Source organism: Passer domesticus, chromosome 9 (genome assembly GCF_036417665.1).
Source record: "Passer domesticus isolate bPasDom1 chromosome 9, bPasDom1.hap1, whole genome shotgun sequence".
In the NCBI taxonomy this organism is placed as follows: Eukaryota; Metazoa; Chordata; class Aves; order Passeriformes; family Passeridae; genus Passer; species Passer domesticus.
The window spans coordinates 34,527,058-34,553,875 of NC_087482.1; the positions used below are offsets into that span (position 1 = coordinate 34,527,058).

The 26,818-nt window shown below is 44.4% G+C and overlaps 1 protein-coding gene across 4 annotated transcripts in view; it reads left to right on the forward strand.

The window, feature by feature from the left end:
* Positions 1–26,818, forward strand: part of FLNB (filamin B) — a 70,610-nt gene that overhangs the window by 20,649 nt on the left and 23,143 nt on the right. For 2 of the 4 annotated variants that reach the window (XM_064432663.1, XM_064432664.1), the window contains exons 2-26: positions 3,034–3,282; positions 4,265–4,362; positions 5,220–5,367; positions 8,421–8,539; positions 9,272–9,349; positions 10,110–10,272; positions 11,554–11,751; positions 13,441–13,578; positions 14,700–14,826; positions 15,364–15,500; positions 15,859–16,052; positions 16,372–16,485; positions 16,989–17,132; positions 17,466–17,589; positions 17,828–17,988; positions 18,541–18,631; positions 18,876–19,045; positions 21,071–21,188; positions 21,889–22,151; positions 22,804–23,401; positions 23,613–23,786; positions 24,165–24,327; positions 24,713–24,873; positions 25,545–25,712; positions 26,113–26,202. In XM_064432663.1, coding sequence (XP_064288733.1) covers positions 3,034–3,282; positions 4,265–4,362; positions 5,220–5,367; positions 8,421–8,539; positions 9,272–9,349; positions 10,110–10,272; positions 11,554–11,751; positions 13,441–13,578; positions 14,700–14,826; positions 15,364–15,500; positions 15,859–16,052; positions 16,372–16,485; positions 16,989–17,132; positions 17,466–17,589; positions 17,828–17,988; positions 18,541–18,631; positions 18,876–19,045; positions 21,071–21,188; positions 21,889–22,151; positions 22,804–23,401; positions 23,613–23,786; positions 24,165–24,327; positions 24,713–24,873; positions 25,545–25,712; positions 26,113–26,202 — 4,188 coding nt within the window. The remainder of the gene's footprint in view (positions 1–3,033; positions 3,283–4,264; positions 4,363–5,219; positions 5,368–8,420; positions 8,540–9,271; positions 9,350–10,109; positions 10,273–11,553; positions 11,752–13,440; positions 13,579–14,699; positions 14,827–15,363; positions 15,501–15,858; positions 16,053–16,371; positions 16,486–16,988; positions 17,133–17,465; positions 17,590–17,827; positions 17,989–18,540; positions 18,632–18,875; positions 19,046–21,070; positions 21,189–21,888; positions 22,152–22,803; positions 23,402–23,612; positions 23,787–24,164; positions 24,328–24,712; positions 24,874–25,544; positions 25,713–26,112; positions 26,203–26,818) is intronic. The other 2 variants (XM_064432666.1, XM_064432665.1) reach the window with 1 other exon arrangement.

Sequence of the window (26,818 nt, forward strand, 5' to 3'; positions counted from 1 at the left end):
TGATCTTAAGGCCCAAGATGCACTGAATGTCTTTAATCAATTAATGAGAAAGGCAACACGAAAGCAGAGCCTCTTCTGGTGAGGCTGAGTGCTCAGGTGGAGCTGAGCTTTACAGCAGTGCATGGAAGCTAAGCCTGTTATGAGCTGGACTTTAGTCTTGGATGTGGAGGGTTCTTTCATATAGTGATAGAGATTGTGAGCCAGTGCTGGGAGCGGGGCGCCTGTGAGAAGGGCACGTGGGCAGCTCTGCTGGGTGCTGATAAGGTCTCCTGTGCTGCCCAGGAGTTCTTCTCCCTGCCTACTTCCCACCCCAAATGAAAGCAGACAAGCCCTCCTTCTTAGCTTGGAAAAAATGACATCATGAGATCCCTATGCCTGTCAGGAAGCTGGGAGGCTGTGAGGGCTTGCTGACTTGCTGACAAAGTGCAGTCGTGGCAATGGCACCAGCCCCAGAGAGGAAGAGCTGTCCTGTTCCTGTGGTGACCTTTTCCTGTCATCAGGGCAGCAGCCCTGTGCCCAGCCTTTCTGGCTGGCGAGATGGGATATTCTTGCTCTTGCTGTGAAGCCTGTACAGGCTGTTTTTCCCCAGGTCAAGAACCACAGCCCAGCTGTGCCTTTGGAGAGGGCAGTGGGGTGCTGGGGGAAGCTCTGAAGATGCAGCTGGTTGCTGCAGTAACCACAGTGCAACCACATATAGTCATTATTTATGTGCTATAAATATAAAATGAGCCATTCTTTATCTCAAGTAATGTGTGTGTAGCATTGTACTCCAGGTGGTTCTGTCCTGCTGGCATTCCTCCCTGGAAATGCTGGATAGTTTTCTGAAATGAGCTTGCTTGTAGCATACTAAATCATTGCTATGTCCCTCTAGTAAAAATGCCAGTGTCGATATAAATCTGAAACTGAAGCTAGGAGGCATTTCTGCAGCAGAGATGGGCTGGCCATTGGTGTGCTCCAGCACCACAGTGTGACCTGGTAGTTGTGCCATGGAGTGGGATGAAGGAGCTGCTGGCACAGGGGGAGGGAAGGCACTGACCTGTTTGTAGCTCAGCTGGAAAGGGAACAGAAACGGGTAACAGTAGGGCTTGTTTAGTTGTTGCTAGGAGACCCACTGTTTATGTGATGTAGACTTTTACCTTGGAACCTTGTAATTAAAACCCAGTAGGGCTTAATCACCCCATAGCTATCTATTGTGTATCTTGGACTGGATGTGTAATCAGCAGTGAGCAGTCAAGTGGCAGACGCATATCGTAATCCTGTAAGATTAGTCAAAACTGATGTTAAAAAATCCCATACAAATAAATCTGAGTAGAAACCAGACACTAACTAACCAGAAAGTCCAAATGCCTTTCAAGGTCTTAAGTTACAGCATTATCTGTTTAGGACATACTGCTCTATTGTGAAACCATGTAAATATTAACTGCTTTGCTTGAGCATTGGGTTAAAGGGTGATTACTATTCTTGGTCACTATTCTGTATAAACACTTGTTTTGAAAGTTAGTAGATCTTTTTGCATTGATAAGATGGTGCTGGATTGCTGCTGTGGTCTCTACAGCTGAAGAGGAGCAGGTAAGGCATGTCCAGTGGGTGTTGGGCACAAGGAGGGTCACCTTGGAGGACTTTGCCTGTTAACACCCTGGATGTGAACTGGAGAATGCAATCCAGTTACAGAACACTTTTACTTTGTTAGCTAGGGCTCTGTAAGATTTCTGTACAATAATTCTGGTGGCATGAAAGGGAGTTTACACAGCTGTAATTTTCTTTGCTCCAGCATATGCTGCAGGAGCTGGAGAATAGACAGAAGTTTCCAGGTCACTTGTAACTTCTGTTGACTGCACTGGAAATGGAGGAAAGAACCAAAAAATACTGTGCTGTAACATTCTGCTGGGAATTAGAGGAATTGTCAGGCTGAGAGCATCCTGAAACATTGCAGAAGAGCTCTGATTTGTGTAAGCTTGAAAAAACTGGAGCTGTTAGCAGTGTAATACAGCCTGAGTAACAACTACAAGCTCAGAGGGAGGGAGGTGTGAGAAACGAAGCCCACGCCTCAAAATTTCAAGAGTTTAATAAGGGACAAATCAATAAAGCAAAAGTAACAGTGCTGATTGTAACAGAGGGCATCCAGTCTGTGACTCATTAAAGCTGAAGTAACTTGCACCTGAATTCACAGAACTGTAGTGGTTCTGATGCAGAAAGGCATCCTGCCCCTGCAGACTTTGCTTATGAAATCTGATGTTGATACCCGCAGCCTTAAACTTAGCTCCATAGTGTGTCTTAAAGCAGAACAGCCGCATGGCCACTCTGGTGATACATTTTTTCTTAAGCTGGAACATGATATGGAAAAGCCAAAACTGGCTCTACTTTTCTGTAGCTCTGAATTTGTAGTGTGAAGGGATGAAGTGTCTTGTGTGATGGTGCAAAGGATTGTCCAGGGACTTCCACTGCCCACTTTGCTGATCATACACCAGTCTTGTTATATCCAATACAGACCAATTCCAAACTCTATTTGCTTGTCTTCACTACATAGCAGCACTTTATTTTATTCTCTACCATTTTTAAGACAAATTATTGATGTGTGTGGGAGATATGTTTCTGTATATAAATGCTGTTTCCTAAATGATGCTTTTATCTATGCCCTGGAGTGTATCATGCCTATTGGGATGCTGGTTTTGTGACCTCCATCACATGCTGTTCGGCCTTTTTCATAAGATACAAATGCCATTACAAAACATGAGGTGGTACTTATCCAAATCAAAATACTAGAGATCTTAAACTGCCACTTCTCCTAAGCTAAGATCATAAAGCTGAAGGGCAAGTGACAGCTGGAGAGCACTGAGTCCTTTGACTCCTCTCTTTTTGTCCTGTCTAATGCATCCTGTGAGGAATGGTGTCTCTACCTGGGCAAATGCCTGCATGTGGCCTGGGTCAGTTTTCCTGTCTTTGATTACCTGCATGAGTGCAGGCACACTGTTCTGAAAACACACCTCTTCTTTAGAATGGCAGGTAATCAGTTGTATGCATTTTGTCTTCCAGATAGTAAAGCCATAGTTGATGGAAACCTGAAGCTGATCCTTGGCCTGATATGGACCCTTATCCTTCACTACTCCATTTCTATGCCAGTGTGGGAGGATGAAGGTGATGATGATGCAAAGAAGCAGACCCCTAAGCAGAGGCTGCTGGGCTGGATCCAGAACAAAATTCCTTACTTGCCAATCACAAACTTCAATCAGAACTGGCAGGATGGCAAAGCACTGGGTGCTCTTGTTGACAGCTGTGCTCCAGGTAAGTCCTCCAGTGTTTTCCTTTCTTGTTATCCTTGTGGCTGCTCTTCCTATGGGAGATTTTCAGTGCTGAGCTTGAGACTGGAATGAGGCTTTCAAGAAAACCAAAAGAGTCCAAAGAGACCAGCTGCAGGAAGCAGCAAGTTGTAAACTTCTTGGCCAAGAGAAATTCTGGCCTGCAGCAGAATGTGTGATTGCATTATGGGAGGCGCCACCTCTAAGCTTTGTATTGGTTGCAAGGGACAAAGGCACAAATGCTGGCTCCTAAATGGAAGAAAGGTTTGTTCCCACGGCAAGTGCCAACAACCTTTCAGCTTCAGGGTGCAGTGGGAGACTTCATGTGTTCTCCTGAAGCAGGTTTGCAGAGGGAGCACCGAGCAGCCAGAAGCTGCACACTAACTGAAACTTCAGTGTTTAGCAAGCTGAGAACTGAGCTGCTTAAGGCAAATAATTTGATGTAGTGTGAAAAAGGCAAAATTTCCTCACTTTTTTTATAAAACAGCCTTGCTAGTGGGATTGCAGGTGCTCATCTAATGCAATCTGCCATGGCAAGTGGTTGAAATTTTCTTTACCAAATATGCTGCAAGAGAACTAGTGAAACACAAAGGATGGTAGATATATTTGTGCTATATTTAGATTGGTATCTTGCACAAGTTACCCAGAGAGATGGTAGATGTCCCATCCTGGGAAACGTTCAAGGTCAGGTTGCACAGAGCTCTGTTGAAGATGTCACTGCTCATTGCAGAAGGAGTCAGTCTAGATGACTTTTGAAGATTCCTTCCAGCCTAAACCATTCTATGACTCTACACTGATTGTTGCCCTAGAGTTGTTTCAGTAAGCAGATGTGCTTGTCTTGTTTTGGCTACTTCTGCAAAGCTCTGAATGTCTTTCTGCAGAGCAGTGTAAGGGGTTTATATTTGGCTTCTTCAGCTAGGGAAGCACCTTGGCAGATCTGATACACGACAACTGAAATGTGCTTGCAGGTTTGTGCCCTGACTGGGAGACCTGGGACCCAAAGAAGCCTGTGGACAACGCTCGGGAAGCCATGCAGCAGGCAGATGACTGGCTGGGTGTGCCACAGGTAAGGCCACCAACCTTGGGCTGCCCTGGGGAGCACAGTGGCCAGCTTTGGTCTTGTGACTAGCTGGAGTTTAAATTGAGGAAAGTAGGTGAAGCTGCTTCAATGCTTTGCAAAGTTACTCTTAACTCATGTGGAGTTGCCAGAGAAAGGGTGCACTGTGATGAAACACACTGTTACGTTTCAGAGCTCTGGTCGTATTTGTGTAGGTGTCTCTGCTGAAGACAGCTGCTGTTGCAGCATGTAAGGTAGGAGGAGAGGGCCTATATGGTGGTGCCTGACATCTTAGTCCATGGAGTGAATTTGTTTTCCTGCATTGAATTCCACAGAAGAATTACTGGCTTAGGAAATCACCTGAGATGATAATGTTCAAATAGAGAGCAATGTATTTACAAACTGAATTATTTTCGTGCCGATAAAGTTGGACAGAATTCCAGAAATCTCTGAAGCAGCTTGTATTGTGGAAGTTTTACTTAGCAAGCCTTGCAGTTCACAGCTGTTGCATACAGGATTATGAATTACTGACTTTTTCAGTGTCAATTATCCCCATCTCACTTTTCAAGGGGAACATAACTGCTATTCTCTTGCCTTGGCACCATTAAGCTTGTTGCAGTCTCCTGAGAACCCCTAGTAATCAAGGCACAAAAAGCCCCCAAACCACACTGGGACAATAATGAGCTTCTTGATTTTCTTGCCTGAGATAATAAATGATGTTGTGTGTATCAAAGGGAAAATAAGTGTAAGAAATCCCATTAGCATGTGGGAGTTTTGAAATCTAAGTCTGTGTCATAGTTCTGTTTCTGTGTTGACCTGCAGTAACCAGGCACTGGTAAAATATGCTTAATTGCTCTGTCTTTCAGGTTATTACCCCTGAAGAAATTATCCACCCTGATGTGGATGAGCACTCTGTGATGACTTACCTGTCCCAGTTCCCCAAAGCCAAGCTGAAACCAGGAGCTCCTTTGAAACCCAAACTGAATCCAAAGAAAGCGAGGGCTTATGGCAGAGGTAAGGCTTGGTGAGCTGAAGCTGCACAGAGCAGTAACTCTTCAGAAAACTGGGTGGGGTTTTCTGCTTATGTTGAACTTCAGACCTACTGTAACTAACTCACTTCAAAGTTTCACTTGTATACTCTTGGTGTGGTGCCTGGTTTCAGAAATACATGGATATAGTCCAGAAGGCACTCCTAGTTCTAACATGTAAATTTCCCAGTCTAAACCTGTTCTGCAAGCTGCCATCCTCCCATCCACAGCTGGAAGAAGTAGCATGATATGGGGCTAAAACAACCTTGGCATGGAATTCAGGCCAGCAGTATTGCTGCTGATGGGTGATGATCTAGCACTGAATGCTTCTTGTGATAAAGCACTCCTTAAAACTCATCACCTCACTGTCTCTCTGGCAGGCTCTCTGTAGAGACATTTTCCATTTCCCAGGCTTGATGCGTGTTAGAGTGGGCTAATTCTAAATTACGTACTTGAATTGATTGAGAGTGTTGAATGCTTTGTACATGTACAAATATGGATTGGTAGCCCTTGAGACATGAAGTAGTGCTGAGCCTTAGTTAGGCTGTGTTTACTCATTGGAAGGACTGTAGGCTGAATTTGCTGATTGTCCACAGATGCTTATGCAACTGTAAATCTATGTAGGCATTCTTATTTTTTAACTGACCTTTTGAATTGATAATTTCATATAACTATTGATGAGGTTCTATTTTAGATTGGTGCACAGTCACAACTGAATAAGTAACAGAATTTTACCTTTAATATGGTTGGTGTTGGAAGACAGCTCTTCAGTATTACACTTGGCTCTCCATTCCACCTCTTTTGTTTTTTTTTTCACATCTCTGGGCTGCTGTTGGTCCATCAAGATTTTTAGAATGAGTGTGTTTCAGAATTGGGTGTAAAAGATTGAAATGGAAAGAAACAAAACTTTCCTTATTTTTTTTCTGGTTTTCTTATTTACCTGGGGTTTTTTAAACTTGATTTTCCATTGAAACATAACTAGTGGAATGAAGGGACATGGACTTAAGAGCAGTTGCTACAGTCAGAGTGGGTTTAGCACCTATGCAACTTGGGGTTTATGTCCTTTGTTGGTGCCTTCCATGGCAAACCACAATAGACAGACACATTTTTCAGGCCCCAAATGTGTAAATGACTGATCAGCCTGCCTCAATCTGTCTTAGTCATGTTTTTATTCATTCAAAAACTGGAATTACTTTGTCTGCTTTCATGTGTCTCTGGAGCCTTTGTAATGAAAATTACTTTAGAGTGAGTGGCTCTTCTTGAAAGATTGATGTTTTCATTAAGTTAATTGCCAAAACAGAGTCACTAAATATACTAATTGATAATTCTGACTGCAAAGATATGTCAGAACTGGAAGTTGACTCTAGCAGCAAGGAGCTCAGTCCTTGACTGAGCAGGGTCTTCTGGACAGGTGAGAAACAGGTTTTATGCTTCCAGAAGAAGATGACTGCCCAGTGCAAAGTGGGTCAATCTTAGCTCTTTTTATTATCCTTTTTCATGTAAGCTCTTCATCACATCCCAACAAGAGTCTTAGCTGTAGCACACCACCCTGAGCACTGTGGGGGTTTGTGCCAAGGATAGCCATGTGTAGAGCTGGTGTGAAATGAGCCTGCAGAGGGGATGTACAGAGTTGTGTAGATCATCAGTGGTGGACTAGGAATTCTCATTTAACCATCCAAAGCAGGCCACTGATAAGACAGTAAAATCTAGAAGATGAAGTCTAGGCTAAGAAAGTGCTGTAGCTAGTGGTGTCCTGGCTGAAATTGTCTTCAGAGGAGGATAATCAATCCTTCTTGTGCTTGCAGAAGGTGTGATACGTAACTTGAATGCCCTAATGCTTGTGGGATGGACTGGAGAGAGACAGAGCAAATTCATAGCAGTTTCAGATAGATGATAATCTAGGGCTTAGTTTAAAAGAATGAGTATGTCAATTGTTAACACCTTATCAGAATGCTCAGATTTCCTAGCAAAAACATGGTCTTCCTTGCATTACTCTCAAGTTACTGTTTTCTGAAGATAAACAAGTTCAGGAATTCTGTTGTTCACAACCACTTCCTTTATAATCTATCAGACGTTGCACTTTCCACTAATTGTGCTGTGGAGCTGTAGTGCCCACAATTCTCTGAATCAGCCAAGGAGGAAGGGTATGGATGTGTTTGGGCTAGTCTGGAATCAGCAATTTTGGGAAGTTCTTCCACCCACTCAGTCTGACACCACCATGACAGATGTCATGACCTGGGACTGTGTACAGGGAGATGATGAAACCCTGCTGGTAAATGCATGCTGTAGCAGGCCTGTGCTGGGGAGTAAGGAAACTGAAACTAAACTTAACTAAAAGTTAAGTGGAAACCACACCGAGTAGCAAGACTTTTACTGTTTTAAGAGGTTCCTGTGTGCCATTTGTACAGTGGACACTCTGGCCAGGTAGTCTGAGCAGATTTCAAAGGATAGTAAATCTGAGCAGTATTTGCACTGTTGGATTTTGAAAATGGAGTGAGATGGGGCAGTACAGATCAAAATGGTCTTGCTTGAAATAAGTCTTTTACTTTTGGCTGTAGAATAATGCCTCCACTTAAAGGCTTCCCAGAATTTCTCTTCTGCTTTCTCTAGTCACCCATCCTGTGGTGCAACAGCTGTGTGAAGAGAGCAGCTCCTAAAGAGCAGCTAATGCACATTTCCCACTTGCTGTCAGCATCAGCCCTGCACTTACCAGCGGAGTGACCTCAGTACCTGTCAGGCTAACCTGGTTTTCACCTGAATCCAGATAGCAGCTGAGTTCCTGACTTGGTCAGAGATTTTAAGAGGAGTTGAGTGCTGATGATTCAACCAATTTTTAAAAATACTTGTCTTGTAAGAGAAGGCCTTTTTGTGAGCATCATGCTCTCGGCAGAGGGTAAAGACATGATGTGCAGGAGTCTGGGGAAACTGATTCTGATGGCTTGCAAGGGAGAATGGGTTGGACAGCCTTTGGGTAGCCTCCAAACTGTGTTCCAGGTGTTGTGGCAACAGCTAATATGCTGTTCTGTATCTCTCTCACAGGGATTGAGCCTCATGGGAACATGGTGAAGCAGCCTGCCATCTTCACGGTGGACACCATCAGTGCTGGGCAAGGTGACCTGATGGTCTTCATAGAAGATCCAGAAGGAAACAGAGAGGAGGTGTGTACGTTAAATATCTTGTATGGAAATGTCATGTTGGTCTGAACGCTGTAGTTTTTGCGGTAACCTTCATCTTTCACAAGTGAGTTCTTAACAAATAAGTAATCTAAAAAGAAATTGCAAAATACCATTTGTCTAAAGTGCAAGAAGCCTCAAGCTTTTCTTCATAATTGCCTTGAAAAGCAGTCACTACCTGCAACTAAGCAACACAGCTCGTGTCCAGTAGTTGCAGAGCTTTAGCTTGACTGGCCAAGTACACTCTGACCTGCTTTTAGATAACATATATCAGTAAATCACTGTCTGCATTTACTCATTCTGAAAGAATGGCTAAAGCAACTATTTAGATGCCATGAATCATTTTGAGTTAAAATGCTGGTTTTAATGTTTATAGAAACTTCCCATCCAAGTGTTCCACTTGATCATGTTACAGCATTCCAGAAAAATACAGCTGTACATTGGACTTACTGTCTCCTCATTTTTGGCCTGCCTCAATAGAGCAATTAACAGCAAAGGAAAGGGCTGGGTTGGGGAGAAGGTAGCTTGCCTTCTCTCTTGTAAAGACAAAACCGATGGGATTTTTTCTGTGTGAGAAGAGGGGGATAGCAAGGATCCCTGCTCTCACAGCAACAATTGTCTAACAGTGCTGACTCTGGAAACAGATTGCAGTTTCAGTAAAGAGTTCAGCTGGCGTGCATAGGCACAGCTTGAAGATGGATGTGTTTTCTCTCCTAGGCAAAGATAACGCCGTCCAGTGACAAAAACAAGACCTACTCAGTACAGTATGTTCCAAGGGTTACTGGACCTCACAAGGTGGGTTTTGTGTCAATAACCAGTATTCTCTTGCTAGGCACACTGCTCTCCTGGTTGTTAACATGAGCCCCTGAGGGCTCCCTGTTCACTGATGGGTAAGAGCCACCTCAGGCACGCTGAAGAAAAGTTAAATTGATTTGGTCTTAGTTTTCCATCTGGCTTTTGGGCTGCTCCCTTTGCAAGGGGGAAAGAAGTGTGTGTTGGGAGAAACCCAAACACAAATGCACTATCAAGTGCTATAGCTAGGCCACTTTGTGCAACTCACAAAGCCAGCTTTATGGGTTGTCACAAGAGATGCAGGTGAAAACAGCAGGTTGTTTCTGTGAGGCATGCTGATGGTACTGTAAGGATTTTGTGGAGAAGGATTCCCTCCCTTTGTCCCTGGATGCCCATAGTCAGATTTATGATGGGGGATCCTGTTGCTTTGACACTTCCTAGGGTGGCTGGTCCCCACAGCCAGCCTGAAAAGATAAAATGCAAGTTCTGCTGCCACTTTATTGCTGGATGGAGATCCACCTTACAATGGCACATCCTGATTCAAGCTTCCCTGCTGGTGTGCCTGACTCTGTAGTCAGTAGAACTTTAAGAAGGTGGCCAGCAGTTAGCCTGGATGTGATGAGGGTTGTGGGATGGATGGTCCCTCGCCTCTGTGGAAAAGAGTCTTTGTGTTAGGAGTGCAGGTGCTTGACCCTGTGCTTGGCTTTATGGTGGTGATCTGAGCTCTGCCTGATAGGTCCAAGCTGATGCTGTCTGTCCCTAGGTTTCAGTCCTGTTTGCTGGGCAGCACATCTCGAAGAGCCCATTTGAAGTGAATGTTGACAAAGCCCAGGGAGATGCAAGCAAAGTGACAGCAAAGGGACCAGGACTGGAGGCAGCAGGGAACATTGCCAATAAATCTACCTACTTTGACCTCTACACAGCAGGTAAGCAGGATGAGTGATGATGGAAATCCTGCAGTGTCCTCAAATGTGAGAACCTAAGGCCTTGGAAAAATTAAAAAAACTGTAAGGTGGATGAGGATTTGTAGCCCCATCAAACTCATTAGTGAAATAACAGCCAGGCTGCTCAGAAGGCTTCAGCTGCGTATGAAATATTTGAAGTGCAGAGCTGAGCTGGGACAAGAGGATGCTAAGCCTGACCCAGAAATTTGCCATGAATTTGCTGGATGGCAGCAGTCAAGTTCCTGGCTGGTTTCTTTCCCCAACTCATTTTAAACAGGAATGTGACATGTTGAACATAAATGTGAAGGATAAACTGTGGGCCAACTGTAAACGTGTAGTGTGTTCTATATTTAGCTCTACAGAAAGAACCTGCTGCAGTGCTACTTTGAGTTCATACTTCAATGATGAACTGGTTTCAACCTCTATTGTAATTATTAGAGGGTTACTATCTTCATTAGGGCATCTCCATCACATTATTTGTTACCTGCTATTAGGCCAATGCTGTAGCCTAGAGGAATGAGTCAATAAGATGCTGCAAATGTTAATTCATTTAGAACAATGTGAAACTACTTAGGGCAGTTACTTGTAGCATTTAAACACCAAAATATGCTGTGTAGCATATTTGAAATTGACTTCTGCCTGAGGGAGCTTAGGAATAAAATTAAATGTGGTTATAGTAAGGCAAGTATTATGTTCAGCCTCTAATTGGGAGGAGGGAGTGGTCTGAATCATGTAAAGACATGTCTGGCCTCTGAAACTGTATAGAAAACTGTTTTCGTTCTATGATGAGTTGAATAAGATGTGAGAGGAGCAGGTGTCTGAACAAAAGTGAATATATATAGTCCAGCAGAGAGAATCCTTGTCAGACCAGCATTCATTTGTCCAATCTCTTAATCTAAACCACTTCAAAGCTTGAGAGATTGAACTGACTGGTAAAGCTGTGGGCTGATCTGCGATAGAGGCGTACAGGGTGGTGTCCATGGGGTAACCAGGCTGTATGTATATTCAGTACTATGTTGTGAAACCCTGTGGCTGGAGCAGCAGAGCCCCTGTCAGTTTGACTTCATGGAATGCTACCGTGCTGTCTTGCCCAGTCCCTGCTCAAATGTTGATTGCTGTCAGCAAAAGTTGAAGGCAGAGGCTGTGCCTAGAATTGGCAGCAGAGGATGGCTGGCTGAGCCCAGACAGCTGGTGGTAGTCTGAAACAGGGGGCCTGTTGCTGCTGGGGAAGCCAAGGCTCAGCTGGGCTTGTTTCCTTTGCAGGTGCTGGTGTGGGTGATGTGATTGTGGAAGTGGAGGATCCTCAGGGAAGGAACCTTGCTGAAGTTGTAGTGGAAGACAAAGGCAACCAGGTCTACCGTTGCACCTACAAACCTGTTCAAGCTGGTCCTCACATTGTCAAAGTGACTTTTGCTGGGGAGGCAATTCCCAAAACTCCTTGCACTGTTCTCGTTGGAGAGGGTATGTTTTTTAAAAATGCATATAAATGTAGATGGACACTTTTCTCCTCGGATGTGATCACAGAATATGCTTGGATCATGCCTTTTATATTCTCTGTACCTTTCAACATCTTGGTCCTGTTTCAGTGGGTCACCTGAGTACTCTCAGGGTAAACCAGTGCTCTCTAACAGTAATATGGCTTTTGTTGCTAGTTTCCTTTCTGCCTAGACTTACAAATGTTAAGCTGCCCTTTGAATTTTTTTGAGTAATTTACCCAGCTGTGCAGTGTCTTGCTGTTTTCCACCCTTGTTCCTCAAATGACTATATTTGCTGTTTTCCTCCTTAACGGACACCTAATTTGCTTTCTGTTCCATCCTTACGTGCTCCTATGCTTTTAGATCTCTGCTCATCTCTCCTGAGCTACCCTCCATTTGTGGAATTTTGGACTTCACTGCTAATGGCTTCATAGTTGGTAAGAGGTGTGCAGGATGCTCCGTCATGTTTGCTCTTTGTAAGCTTCTAGCCTGCAGCTTGTCTCAGCCAAAGGATTTTTGGTTTTGTTGGGGTTGGGGAGGAAAGTTGCAAGCGAACTGAAGCTTTGTGTGACCCAGTCAGTGAAACTGGCTTAACCACAAGCTGCCTGACGCAGCTGTGTAAGTGCCCTGCAAGCTGTTCCCACTCCACATCAGCCACGCTCCTGTGTGTTCCCACTGAGCTTTCAGAGCTGGCAGATGGCACCCAGTCCCCACTCACACCGTCCGGTGTAGGACACGGGGCGATGTTGGCTGCTGCAGGGGTGAGGGGAAAACCTGTAAGCTGTTGTATAATGAGTGAAAACCTAACAAGCTGCTTGGCAGACTTGTGCTCCTGCTGTAAGCACGGCATGCTTGAGGAAAATGCGTGTTTGGTTTACAGTGCTGGGACGCTGTGGTTGTTTGTAAGTCTCTTCAAACCTCTCAGGTCTTTGGCGTTGAAAACCTCATGACAGCTGGGATTGTGTAATGAAAACTGTTCCTAAGTGCGCAGAATTTTTGTAGCCGCTCTGCAGGCCCAGAGAAGTGCTCGGAGTAAAGAGGTCAAGATAAGCCTAAGCCATGTGTAACCCTCCTGCCCCACCCTGCTTCAGTCTGCAGAGGGCTTGGTGACTTTGCTTCTGTGAAAGTGTGAGCTGTGACAAACGGGGGTTTGATGCGACATCTTTTAATGAAGCACAGGCAAAACTCAGCTTTGCTAATAGCAGTTATCCCAGTCATGTGCTTCTGAAAGACCAGCAGAATAATACTGTTCACTGGGGCTTATCTGCAAAAGGGACACTTCATCCTACACTGCAGTGGGCCTCAATGCGAAAGGCGTCAGGAAGGTTGTGTCTGTGGCAAATATCTCTATATGATAGCTGTGTAAAAGTCTTGTATTGATAAATGGTACTGAATTGGAAAGCAGAAGGGCTTCAGTGTTTGCAGTAATTCTAAAAAATGGTCTTGAACAAGGTCAGTGTTGCCTGACAGCACTGACTGCTACTGCCTAAAAGCCAGGGGGCATAGACAGCAGCCGGGCAGACTCACGTCTGTCTGCCTTAGTGCTATAACCTTCTGCTGAAAGCTAAGCTGTGGTTACCCTGAGTCAACGTTAAACTGAAGGTTGTCCCAGGCTGGCTAGGCTACCTGTATGTTGAGATCAGAGACAGTAGTAATGCCTGAAGTTCCTTTGCAGCCTGCAACCCCAACGCGTGTCGTGCCACTGGTCGAGGTCTGCAGCCCAAGGGCGTCCGTATCAGGGAGACGGCCGACTTCAAGGTTGATACGAGAGCAGCAGGGAGCGGAGATCTTGGAGTGACTATAAAGGGACCAAGTGAGTGCTGGGGTGAATCTGTGCTGTGCATATGTTTTGGAGAAGGGGGAGGAGCAGAGCTGGGAAAAGGAAGAGCAGGAAAGAGATAGTGTCCTCATGAGATCTGTATAAAAAGCCAGATTTCAGAATGGTTTATCAATGCTTTGTGTCTGTTGAGGAGATTTTGATCTGCAGGGCTGGGTAAGATTAAATGTTTTTAGGTCTTTCCATTTTAATGCATCAGTTAGCAAAACTGAGAAAATCCATGCGTGTGCCTGCTGTGGCCTCCAAGCTTTATGGGCACACATTGCATCTTCATCCAATCTTTGGAAGCAAGTCACACGCCATGGTCTCTGGCATGATGGAAATCCTGCTCTCATAAAGCTGGAAATGACTCAGAGCAGTATTCCTGGTGCCACTAGCTGTTTGGGCACACAAATAGAGGAGGCAAGGAACCCATAGGCTAGCAGAGACCATCTCTGAGGATCCATCCCCAGGTCCCTTGGTCCTGAGCCCTGGATGTGGCCCCGTGCCTGGGAGGGTGGGAGCACAGGGGCTGCTGGCTCAAGCAGCCGCCAGCAGCAGTCCCCGTGTGGTACTCTGAGCCCGCCACCTCCCCCCACCTCTGGCAGCATTCAAAGGTGCATTGTATTGCCTTCACCTCCTCCACACACAGAGCTCTGACTGTGTGGCTTCATGAGGCTGGGGGGAAAAAAAGCAACAGACATATCGATGTAAATTTTAGCGTATTAAGCTTTTCTTCCTAAATTCTTCATCTTGAAGAAAATGAAAAGTAGGCATTCCCTGCATACTTGTGGTTACAAAGTCTGACAAATGTTAAGCTTTTTTGTTTTAACATATGACACGCATCATACTGCAGACTAAGAAAATAAAACACAAGGGAACTTATTAAGTCTGGTAACTTAAAATACTTTCTGCTGTATTTCTTCTGGAAGTGTTTGCTGTCTTTGTCCTAGAGGGCAGCTAGAACTAACTTCCCTTATAACCTGACCTTTTTTTTTTCTGGTGGAAGAAATTTATTCTTGCAAGCTAAAATAAATACTAGAAAACATGAACTTGTCTGAGTAATTGAAAGCAGGATGGAAGCTGTTAAGTTCAATGCTGAATTGATCTTTCAACAGAGGGCTTGGAGGAGCTGGTGAAACAAAAAGGCTTTATGGATGGTATATATACATTTGAATATTATCCAGCCACACCAGGGAAGTACGTTGTCACAATTACATGGGGTGGGCAAAACATCCCAAAAAGGTGAGTCAAAAGTAGCCTTTTGGGCATTTTTATATCCTTCAGTGGGTTGTGTAGTTGGTAGGCTTTTAAAGCAACACTGACCTTTGAAGAAGCACTGGGGGGACAACTTAGTGGCAAATTGTTGTTGTAACTTTTTATTTTTAACAGCCTGGTTTTGGGCTGCAGCAGCTTGACAAAGCTCTGAAGGGTGATTTGCATCAGTCTTTCTAACGCAAAATCATGAATAAAAAACCTAATAAAACATGGTGGATCATGCAGCTTGGACTTTGCTGTAAGATTTTGAAGTGCTCTATTATTTCACTGTCCACAGCTATAGCAAGCAGAGCAAGTGTTTGACACTCAGAATTTGTGGTGGAAGATGATGATGGGTTGGATGATATCTGTGCTAGAAAGACACTGCTGAGCACTCTGCCACCACATAATACCATCTGTTAATTGGGAAAATTCAATGTAGAGCCTCATTAAAATGCCTGGGGAAAAACATAAATGCTGTATGTCTCCGCATTTCTAATACCATGCTTTGTTTTTCTTTGGTAGCCCCTTTGAAGTTCAGGTGGGTCATGAAGCAGGTCCTCAGAAAGTGCGAGCCTGGGGGCCAGGACTGCATGAGGGAGTTGTGGGCAAGTCTGCTGACTTTGTGGTCGAGTCCATTGGCACAGAAGTTGGCTCTCTTGGTATGTTACTTGACTTAGTTTCCCTGAAATATTTGTATCTTGCAAGGCTAGCAGCGAACTCATGAGAAACAACAGGTTTCCCAACAGTAAAAAACCATGTCTATAACACGTTGTGGTCTAAACACTAACATCTATCAGAGTATCAAAGGCATGTCCTAGAGACAGGAGTGTGTGTGATGGAGAGTGTTAATCTGTGGTTTTGTGGGATGAGATCCAGAAGGGAATGATGGATGTATTCTCCTGTATTGCTGAAGAGGGGTAACTGAGAGATCAAGCATGTTTAAGGCTAACAAAAAGCTATTTGTGGGAGTGGTGTTAAATTAGCGGGCACCACAAACCTAACTTGTTCCTTTTTCAGGCTTTGCAATAGAAGGGCCTTCTCAGGCTAAAATTGAGTGTGATGACAAGAACGATGGCTCATGTGATGTGAAATACTGGCCCAAAGAGCCTGGTGAATATGCTGTGCACATCATGTGTGATGATGAGGACATAAAAGACAGCCCTTACATGGCCTTCATTCGACCGGCTTCAGGAGACTTCAACGCAGATAAGGTGAGGCACAGGAGTTCACCCATGGCACAGCGTGTCTTGGACATAACTACAGTAGGGATGTTTATAAAGGATTCTGGTAGCAGACTCTTAAGCTGCCTCTGCTTAAAGCTCTGAATTTGCCAAGATATTACCCAGCCAGATATTCCCCAGCTTTTTCGAATAACACTGTTGTGGTTTTGATTTAATGTAATGAAAACTTGCTGAAGTAGTATCACATGCTCCATGGGGTTTGTGGAAGGAGCAGGTCTTCATACATAAATCACTTAGTTTTGTTTCTCTTTCTGAACTGCAAACTAATATTCTTGAGGTGCTCTTTTAGGTGAAGGCTTATGGCCCAGGCTTGGAGAGGACTGGCTGTATAGTGAACAATCCTGCTGAGTTCACTGTTGAAACCAAGGATGCTGGGAAAGCACCTCTGAAGATGTATGCACAGGTAAAAACCCAAAGGCAGCTGTGTGAAACAGCAGCAAAAGAACTTTAATGCTGTTTAGAAAAATGCCTTAAGTATTCCTACTCACTTACCACTTAATTCTGGGCATTTGTAATTCAGTCAAAGCTCTGTGCTTTGATCTGTATAATGTAGTCAGGCAGCAACTGAAGACAAAGTGACTGCTCTGAAGTATATGAAGTACATGGCATTGCTTCCTTACTTGGAAGCAAAGCAAGGTGTAATTTCCTTGAGTCGTCATTTGGAAGCAATGAAGTGTCTCTGAGCTTGTGAATTTTCTGTGTGTTGTAGGATGGTGTATGAATGAGCAAGTGTTAGATGAAGAAGACTTGCAGGAGTGTAAATTGCATGTTTCTTCAGTATTTCTGAACTGCAGTTCTGGGAAAAAAGAAAAAAACCTTGCACATTTTGGAGCAGTCTTGGGCTGTTTAAACTATGCAAACATTTTTCAAGTGCCTGAACCTTCTGCTTGTATTACTGCTTTTTAGGATGGAGAAGGAAACCCTATTGATATCCAGATAAAGAGCAAGCCTGATGGTGTGTTTGCCTGCTCCTATGTGCCAGTTAAACCAATCAAACATACAATTTCTGTTGTCTGGGGAGGAGCCAATGTGCCCAATAGCCCATTTAGGGTAAGTACAGAGATAATAGTTCTTAGTTCTAGCCAAACAGGACATTAGTGCTCACAACTACTTGTTAATAGAACTAGGATGATAAAACCCTTCTGTGAACTTCAAGGATGTGTGCCCCTCTGCTTCATTTTTTTAGAACCCTATCCACTTGTAGAAATCTTTGTTTTCACAAGCTCATGTCGTGGTTTCCTATCAGCCCAGCTGCAGCCTGAGCGATTTGGGGCCATTCATTTGTGTCTGTTATCCTATAGCTCCTCTCCAAGCAATGCTCTGACTTGGCTGTGATCTCAAATGCGACAGATGTGTGATTCTGACCCTTGTGAATTTGTGTAGGTCCTTATAGGTCAAGGGAGTCATCCTCAGAAAGTCAAAGTGTTTGGACCTGGCGTGGAGAGAACTGGCCTGAAGGCAAGTGAGCCGACCCACTTCACTGTGGACTGCACAGATGCAGGAGAAGGTAAAAGCAGGCTGGGCTATTCTGTGGTATCAGATTCACAGGTCATGCAAGGAGGGGATAATGTACTGTTCCATGCTGGTTTTCCTTATTTAGTGGAAAAACCTTGATAAGCAGAACTTGTGATCTGATCTGTTACATTAGTTAACATGGTGACTCAGCTAGAAGTGGGAACGGTCTGGCTGTTTGGTTGGCAGTGTCTGTGCTGTCCAGTAGCAAAACTTCCACTTGCTTTTCCTAGGTGATGTCAGTGTTGGAATTAAGTGTGATGCTCGTGTGGTCAGCAGTGAGGAAGAGGACATAGATTTTGACATCATCCACAATGCTAATGATACATTCACAGTGAAATACTCACCACCTGCTGCCGGGCGCTACACTATTAAAGTGCTTTTTGCAGGAGAGGTTTGTAATCTTCATTTTGCAACATCATTCTTCAGATGTTTTGAGAATCTGTTTATCTGTTCTTTGATCACCATGCATGTACCAGTTCACAGCTGTCTCTTTCCACATCAGCTCACATGCACTTGGTTTGGTCAGTGTTTCTTTGGCAATGTAAAAAATGGAAACTTCTTTCATAATACTTGCATGTATGCAAGTGAGAGGAGTTGGTTGGGGACACTGAAGTTTGTGTAATGTGTTGGACTGGCATAATGAATGTTGTCTCCATGGTGGGGCAAGGTTGCCTTCTTAAAGGTAAAAAACCTAAGTGGCTTTTCAATGAAGATGGGGGGAAAAAGTCTTCCTTAAAAATAAAAAGCAGAGAGACACAAACTTCCAGCTGCTAACTTTGCCCTGTATTTTGAGTTATACTAGTCAGTTAGGCAATGTTTAAGTGAGGTAAAATTTTACTCAAGATGCTGGAATTAGAACAGAATTATCTTAAAACTATTATCTGTTTAATTCTGGCTAGTGAAGAGTGACCTGGTTAATTTTGGAGTTGTGTTTCTGTTGCAGGAAATTCCTGCCAGCCCATTCAGAGTTAAGGTGGACCCATCACACGATGCCAGCAAAGTGAAAGCTGAAGGACCTGGTCTGAACAAAACTGGTGAGAGCTGGGTTCATATAGTGTCACCAATACTGGATCATGAGGAGCTGTTGCAGGATGGTCACAGCCTGGCTGGGCATTGCTGGGATGCAGCAGCAGGGTGGGGTGTGGGGTGTCAGGCAGTTGCAAACAATGTCTTCCCCTTGATATTTTGCTTGGCTGGGCTTTATTGGTACTTAATACTTCTTGAGGAGAGTTTCTCTGTGTCCGCTCTGTGTAAATTAGAATTAACATTTTTCTTCAGGTGTGGAAAGTGGCAAACCAACACACTTCACAGTGTTCACCAAGGGAGCTGGAAAAGCACCACTGGATGTGCAGTTCAGCAGCTCAGTGCCAGGAGAGGCAGTGATGGATCTGGATATCATTGACAACTATGACTATTCCCACACTATTAAGTACACACCCATACAGCAGGTATGTCCGACTCCTTGGTACAGGAGTGAACAGCTCGTGTTGCTGTAGTGCAGTGACCTCCCTCCCTAGTGCCTGTGCACAGAGGAAAAAGCAGGAAAAACTTGCCAGGGTCTCTTGTTCCCCAGGATCCCTAATGCTGGCAGTACAGTGGGAGTTGGAAAGCACTAATGCAGTTTTTCTGGTGTAGTTATTGATAGCTTGCCACTGTTTGCTTTTCTATGGCAAGGAGAGATACTGACACAGTAGCACACAGCTCACATCATCATTCCATACCTTATCAGTTGAAGAAGAAAGGTGACAAACCCTCCCAGACTCCACAGTGGAGCTGACTGCTGTCCCAGCTGCTGCAGTCCTGCAGAGCTGAGGTTGTGATGTGCTGCCTGTCAGCAGGCTGCTGGTGTCAAAGGAGCTGGAGTGCAAACCAGAGCAGGGACAAAAAGAAGAGTTTGGGTGATGCTGCAAGTGATGAAGTTGGTGCCTTTCTAGCAACACCATTAAAGAGCTGAAAGTGTGAGATCCTCATAGCTAGAAGTATTTTTCCTTACACTGTACTTGCATGTTTGTAAAGAGCCACTAAACACCAGAATGCACAAATCTCGTATTTCTGAGGATGTAGGTGCTCTGGTGCTGAGGTGAAAGTGCTTTGCTACTCTTGTTCTCCTGAACAACCCAATGTACTACTAGGTCATCCTTCCTTGAATGGAGCTATGTAAAAGTGAACTGATAAGGAAAACTGCAGTACTATTTAACTGATAATGCTGGTTCAGAATTCTTGGAAGCACTGTAGAGCTAGCGTTTGTTTTTTGATAAAGCAGTTGCATGATCTCAGGATGTGGCTGGCGTGCCTGTTTGGAGAGGCTTTGGCTTGTTTAGTCAGGGTTGGTATGCAGAAGGGAGGACTCTTCTGTACTCTGTGCATTCCTGAGCAGGACCAGATTTCTGTGCTTCACCTGAAAATCACTGGTGGAACAAGCCAGGACCCAAACCAGGTTTTCCACTTGGGTCTTCCATCTGGAGAAGTACCATGGGTCATGGAAGTGCCATGGAAGGGCTTACAGGAGATGCTTGCAGATAGCAGTGGCAGGAGAGCAGTGGTTAAGAGATGAAAATAGACTGCTCAGTTATTAGGGTGGCCTTGTTGTCCCTCCATGCTGTGAGCACATAGGTCTTTCCTGGACCCTGTCCTTCTCAGGTTCCTAAGCAGTAGCTTATGAATGAGGCTGTGGACTCCACAGAGCAGGGGAAGGATGGAGTAGGTAGTTAAATTCCTGAGGGGCAGCGTCAGTTGCGGAGCAGCCTTGGTTTAATGCTGTTTATTTGGTCTTATCTATCTTGTGGTGTTGCTACAGCTACCCGTGTGAGTGTTTTCTAAAAACAACCAAAAATAATCATGGAAGCTATTCACTAGCTTGCATGAAACATCCATGATTATTTCACTTGGGAGCAGGACTGGCCAAGAGTGAAAAGTAAGCAAACAGCGAATATAGCTAAAATATGGACTGTGGTAGGAGAGAATAAAAGGAACACACATCATGGGCTGGAGCTTGCCGTGGCTGTGCAGCATTCCAGCCAAAACACACAAGAGCATTAATCTTTCTGACTTGTAGAGCTTAAACCCCTGGTATTTCAGATGCTATAATAATATGGCCTCTTTGCAGCCTTAGCTTTGGCCTCTCCATGTGGTGGAAGGGGATACCTGGTCTGGAGCAGTGGGACATTCATTCAGCTGTCGGGTCTGAGCGCCAGTGGGGGTGGGAGCCAGCCTGAGCTGGAGGCTTTGCCAGGCAGCTTGAATATAGTCCAATTAAATGTTGGAAACAACTGTCTTTTTTGCTCTTCCTGTGTTAAATAAAAACTGTTTAGTACTTTGAAGGTCTGCAGTGGTGTGAGCTTTAGTGTCCATAAACCAGTAAGTTTGTCTATGGCCAGATAAAATAGATTAGTTGATGTGGTTATGTTCTGCTTGGGTGTTGGTGTGTCTGTGTGAAGTGGGGAACTGAGCTAACATGTACATTCTCCAACTAGGGTCCAATGAAGGTTTTGGTGACTTACGGTGGTGATCCTATCCCTAAAAGCCCTTTCACAGTGGGCGTTGCTGCTCCTCTAGACCTAAGCAAAGTTATAGTCAATGGACTTGAAAACAGTAAGTACCTGTGGGCTTGGAAGCCTCTGACGGGTCTCTGGAGTTTGGGTGATAGCCAACATGTCCTGCTGGAACAGGAGCAGGCAAAACAATATCCTTTTTAACTTGCTACAGCTGGGGATCAACCAGCTCCAACTTTATAATTTGCCCACGCTTATTTAGGTGGTCCTCTTGAGGGCTGAATTTCAATTCAGATTTTTTTTTCTTTTTTGCTAAGATTACATAGTAATGTGGAGAAAACATGTGTTTGGGGTTTGGTAGTTTGTGGTGAGCAGAGCTGGATGCTTCACCAGACTGAGCATTCAGTGATGAAATCTGTTTCCCTGAGGGCTAGATGGCTGTTCAGATGTATCAAACTCTTACAATGCACAGTGTCATTCATACAGTCTTTTTGTTTTCCAAAAGTGGAAGAACTTAAGCCTGTGAAATATTGTTGCTTTCCTGAAATGAGCCTCTGATACTGTCAGACCACACCTTACAGGCTTGTTTTCCCCTGTAGCTTTGTAATGTCAATTAACCAAAGCATTTGGTTTGTTGGGGTTTTTTTTGTTGTTTGGCTTGGGAGGGTTTTTTGCCTGCAGAGGAATGCAGACTGGGTAGGGCTCTGCTAGTACCTGCTCCCTCAGTGATCTGTGCATGGGAGATTCCTTGGACTGCTGTCTGATGTTAAGTAATGTAATATGGGGTTTGTCTTTTTCAGGAGTGGAAGTAGGGAAGGATCAGGAATTTGTAATTGATACCAAAGGAGCTGGTGGGCAAGGTAAACTGGAGGTTAATATTTCCAGTCCTATGAGGAAAGCTGTGCCATGTCTGGTGGAACCAGTTCTGGGTAAGGAGTGCAGCACTGCAAAATACATCCCACGGGAAGAAGGACTGTATGTGGTGGATGTGAGTTATGATGGCAACCCAATCCCAGGGAGCCCCTACACTGTGGAGGCCACGTTACCTCCAGACCCTTCCAAGGTAAGTGAACAGTATGGGGCTGTAACAGCAACTGATACCTGAAAACTGAATTGTGGGCTATTGCATGAGACTTGGCTTGGTCTTGGCCAAAACATACCCAGTAACATCCTTACTCAAGAGTACTCAGTGATTCTTTTTGCAGCCTCTATGACTTGTAGAATTCATTCCTGTAACACTGTATTTGAAAAAAATGTTGAACTAATAAAAAATAAGGCAAATATCCTGAATGATACAGCAAATTTAGGTGTCGCTCCTAATTTAATAGAAGTCTGTCTGATAAGCATCTCTGATGTATTAAGATGCTGTTTTTCTAAGGAAGTGTATTTCAAGAAAAACATGTGTAGAGCCTTAAAATATTTTAACATTTACACCTTTTATTTCCCATGTATAAAATACATGGGAAATAATCTCCCCATAGCTGTATAAAAACAGCTGTGGGGAGATTATAAATATTCTTGCCTAGAAACCTCATTGGAGGAGAAGTATCAGCTTTCCAGTAAAAATGTAGGGCTGAGTGGCAAAAGAGACAGTGCCTTCTGTGTATTTTTAAGAGCCTGTTAATCAAGTCCCACATACAAGCAAATCTAACTAGGGAGTCTTCTGGCAAAAACATGGAAAAGGTCATGTAGCTCAACTTCATATTCTCTTTTAGGTAAAAGCTCATGGCCCAGGTCTTCGAGGGGGCCTTGTTGGAAAACCAGCCCAATTTACAATAGATACCAAAGGAGCAGGAACTGGAGGCTTGGGTTTGACAGTGGAAGGCCCGTGTGAGGCTAAAATTGAATGTTCGGACAATGGCGATGGAACCTGCTCTGTCTCCTACCTGCCTACGAAGCCTGGAGAGTATTTTGTAAACATCCTCTTTGAAGAAGTTCACATTCCTGGTTCGCCCTTTAAGGCAGATATAGAAATGCCATTTGATGTCTCTAAAGTCATTGCCACAGGCCCAGGTCTGGAGCGTGGTAAAGTAGGCGAGGCAGGGCTGCTGAATGTCGACTGCACGGAAGCGGGTCCCGGGGAGCTGCGGGTGGACATGGTGTCAGACACTGGTTCCAAAGCCGAGGTCCAGATTGATGACAACAAAGACGGGACCTATGTCGTTACCTACGTGCCCCTCTCAGCTGGCATGTACACAATCAAGATGAGATACGGAGGAGAGCAAGTGCCTAAATTCCCAGCTCGGGTCAAAGTGGAGCCGGCTGTGGACACAAGCAGAGTTAAAGTGTTTGGGCCAGGAGTCGAAGGAAAAGGTGAGACTAACTTGTTATCAGAATTTTTAGGATTTGCAGTCCTTTCCGTGAATTCCGAGTGTTGAAAGTTGTAAAATGTTTCCATGGTGATCCTTGGACAGACAGGAGTCTCATGTTCCCAAACAAGCTGTTTATCAAATGCTTCACCAAATGTTTTGTTGTTGGAATATATTGCACTTCTTGAAGTGACTCTTCAAAACATTTCCTGTAGATGTCTTCCGAGAAGCTACAACTGAGTTCACTGTGGATGCTCGACCTCTAACGAAGGCCGGTGGTGACCACATCAGGACACAGATCACGAGCCCATCTGGCTCCCCCACAGACTGTCTCATCCAAGACAACGCGGATGGAACATACTCAGTGGAGTACACGCCATTTGAAAAGGGTAACCTCGGGGCTTGTTTTCTTTCACTTGAAAGGGGAAAACCAAGAGCAAGCAGCTCTTCTGCCACTTTCATTTGGCAAACCCCTGAGGTCTGCCAGTAACTTGTTGGCATCTTTGCAAGAGGTCTGCCAGCAGAGGAGCTAATTCTGCAGGAAGTAGCTCTTTTTTAACTTGAAGAACTGGCTTTTATGGTAACTTGTCTTTAGAAGAACAGTTTGTAGATAGAATCTCAGTTACACAATACTAGTAAAGTCTTGTGAAATGCAAGAAGAAACTCTTATCCATATACTGACATTGAAGTCTGTAGCATCTTGTAGAGTTATGTTAAGTCATGAGCACTTTTAGGGAATTCAGGAGATGTTTGCCTCTTTTTAACAGGTCCACACACAGTCAGCGTGACCTATGATAGTGTGCCTGTGCCAAACAGTCCCTTCAGAGTGAATGTCACAGAGGGCTGCCATCCATCACGTGTGAAGGCACAAGGACCTGGACTTACAGAAGCTTTCACAAATCAGCCCAATGCCTTTTCAGTTGTCACCAGGTGATGGGACCTGTTTGATCTTGAAGGAATATCTAAGGGGGGAGGAGTAGAGTGGTGTGTGCAATGCAGGATGCTAAACTCAGTACAAATATTTTTAAAAAGGCCAAGCCATGTCCAGCCAATGACTGTGGGTGCTACCTCATCATCTACTCTGCTCTGCAAACATTCAATATGAGGGATTGATAGTTACTGAGGAGAAAATTCTAGGAAAATTTGAGTGAGGCACTGCTGAACAGCTTTGCATGGCAGCATATGCTGAAGGGTGGACATTGGAAGTCAGGATACCACATTTCCAAAAAGGATGAAAATGCAGCCAGAGCGTGTGAAGGCTACAAAGCTGCTCTGGAAGCAGTTGATTCTAACAATGTGTGTTTCTGTCTTGCAGAGGAGCAGGAATTGGTGGCCTTGGAATAACTGTTGAAGGACCTTCAGAATCTAAAATTAGCTGTAAAGATAACAAAGATGGGAGCTGCAGTGCCGAGTATATTCCTTATGTTCCAGGAGATTATGATGTTAACATCACGTATGGGGGAGAGCATATTCCTGGTAAGAGCTCTTGCTCAGTTGCTTTCAGAAGAGGGATGAAGTCAAACTATGGACTCAGAGTTCTCAGTTGGCTGCATCTCCCTTGTGCTGTGGGATGTTGATGTGATTTTGGCTTTCTGCTTTTCCTCAGAATTCAGGCAGAAAAGGCAGTGACATTTGCTCAAATGGGTACAGATGAGTGGAACAGGAAAAGGGACACTAACCCTTGACAAATAACTTGTTTTATATACAAGTGGTGTGTAATACTTTAGGTTATGAAAATAGCCCTTTGGTCTGTTGATGCATTAAAGATCTTGTTCTGCAGTAAGAGGGGATGTTTCCTGTTGTTCCCATTCTCTTTGTTGCCATACTGAACACAGTAAGATATAAGGAAGTGTATTGCCTCCGTGATGCTTCATTTGCACTTCTGGTTTCTTTCATGTTTGTTTTTTTCCCTGAGGTGTGAGAAGTAGATAGGTCACAGATGGTTGACACCAATTCTGTGAAACTGTAGAAGCACCATCATTACACTCCTGGCTTTTGCAGAAGCAAAGGGATAGTGTGGAGGCTGTGGGGCTGTAATTCCTGCCTGCAACAGAGGGATAGTAATAAAAGAGCCTAAGGAGAGGTAGAGAAAAAACCTTTTGTTTGTTAAGCTTGTGGTGTTTAACATTTACTGTGTCAACTTCCAGGCAGTCCTTTCAAGGTTCCTGTGAAGGATGTTGTGGATCCCAGCAAAGTGAAGATAGCAGGACCAGGTCTGGGTACAGCTGTTCGAGCCAAAATCCCCCAGTCCTTCACTGTAGACACCAGCAAGGCAGGAATAGCCCCTCTTGAAGTGGTGGTGACAGGACCCAGAGGTAAGAACCAAAGTATTCCATCTGGCTGTGCCCGTATCTGTGTTTGGGCAGGTAACATGGTCCTGGCCCTGCTTGCAAAGGTGGCAATGCCACTTGAATGAGCATTTCCCTCTGCTCCTGTTCATCTGTTGTGTGCCTCTTGGCAGCTGACCCAGTCATGCTGTGGCAGAGAGCTGTGTCCCAGGTAGTTGGTCCCCAGAGAACAGCAAGGCCCTTCGAGCGATAGCATTAATGGTGTTTGCATTAACCTAGAGAGCCGTGTCTCAGTGGCACAGAATCTTGTCAGTGAGCAGCTGTTGGCTGCAAGTCTCACCTTGCTGGGAGGTGAGAGCTGCCTCCCCCACTGGAGAGTCAGTCTTGCTGTGCAGGTGCCCTGCAGGTAACACTTCTTTAATTCTAGCGGATGAGACGGATTCCCAGGGATGGCGCTCCCCATTGAAAGCCATTTCGGATTTCTTTAAAGGTGCTCCAAAGGGTGACACTGAGACAGGTTTGAACTCTCACTAACTACTGGCAGTTTTGGTTCTTGGAAATCCGGTTGGCAGCAGCAAGAATCATCTGCAGGAGGGAGTGGGAACCAACGGTGTTGCTTTTAGGCTGTGCATGGCAGCTACATACATTTCTTTTGTGCTTGCTTTACTACTAATCCTTTCTGTGTTTTAAAGCCAACTTGTAATTGTAGACTGCTTTGTGTGTTGATCTGAACTGATATGTCATATAATCTGTTGTAGATTTAGCTTAATGCAAATTGAAATAATTGATCCTGCTTTCTTAGGTCTTTGGCAGCTTGCAGGGTGTTCTTGCCTAGGCAGCAAGCCTGCCTTTCTAAACACCTGATTGTGAAAGACTCAGCTGGTAAATGCTATACACCAACTGGCTTTAGAGCTCAATTCTGTGCAGTGAATCCCAGTAATATGAAGTAATCTTGCAAATGACTGTTCAGACAATTATAAGCATTACTTATTTTCTGTCTTGAAAGATCTTCAATACACCTTTAGCAATTGCTCTTGACCTAGACTGTACCAAAAGGCAGATCTTTCTCCAGTATTTTCATGCTAGCTTTTATTTACAGCAAGAAGATGGGAGCCCAGAGAGCAGTGGATAAA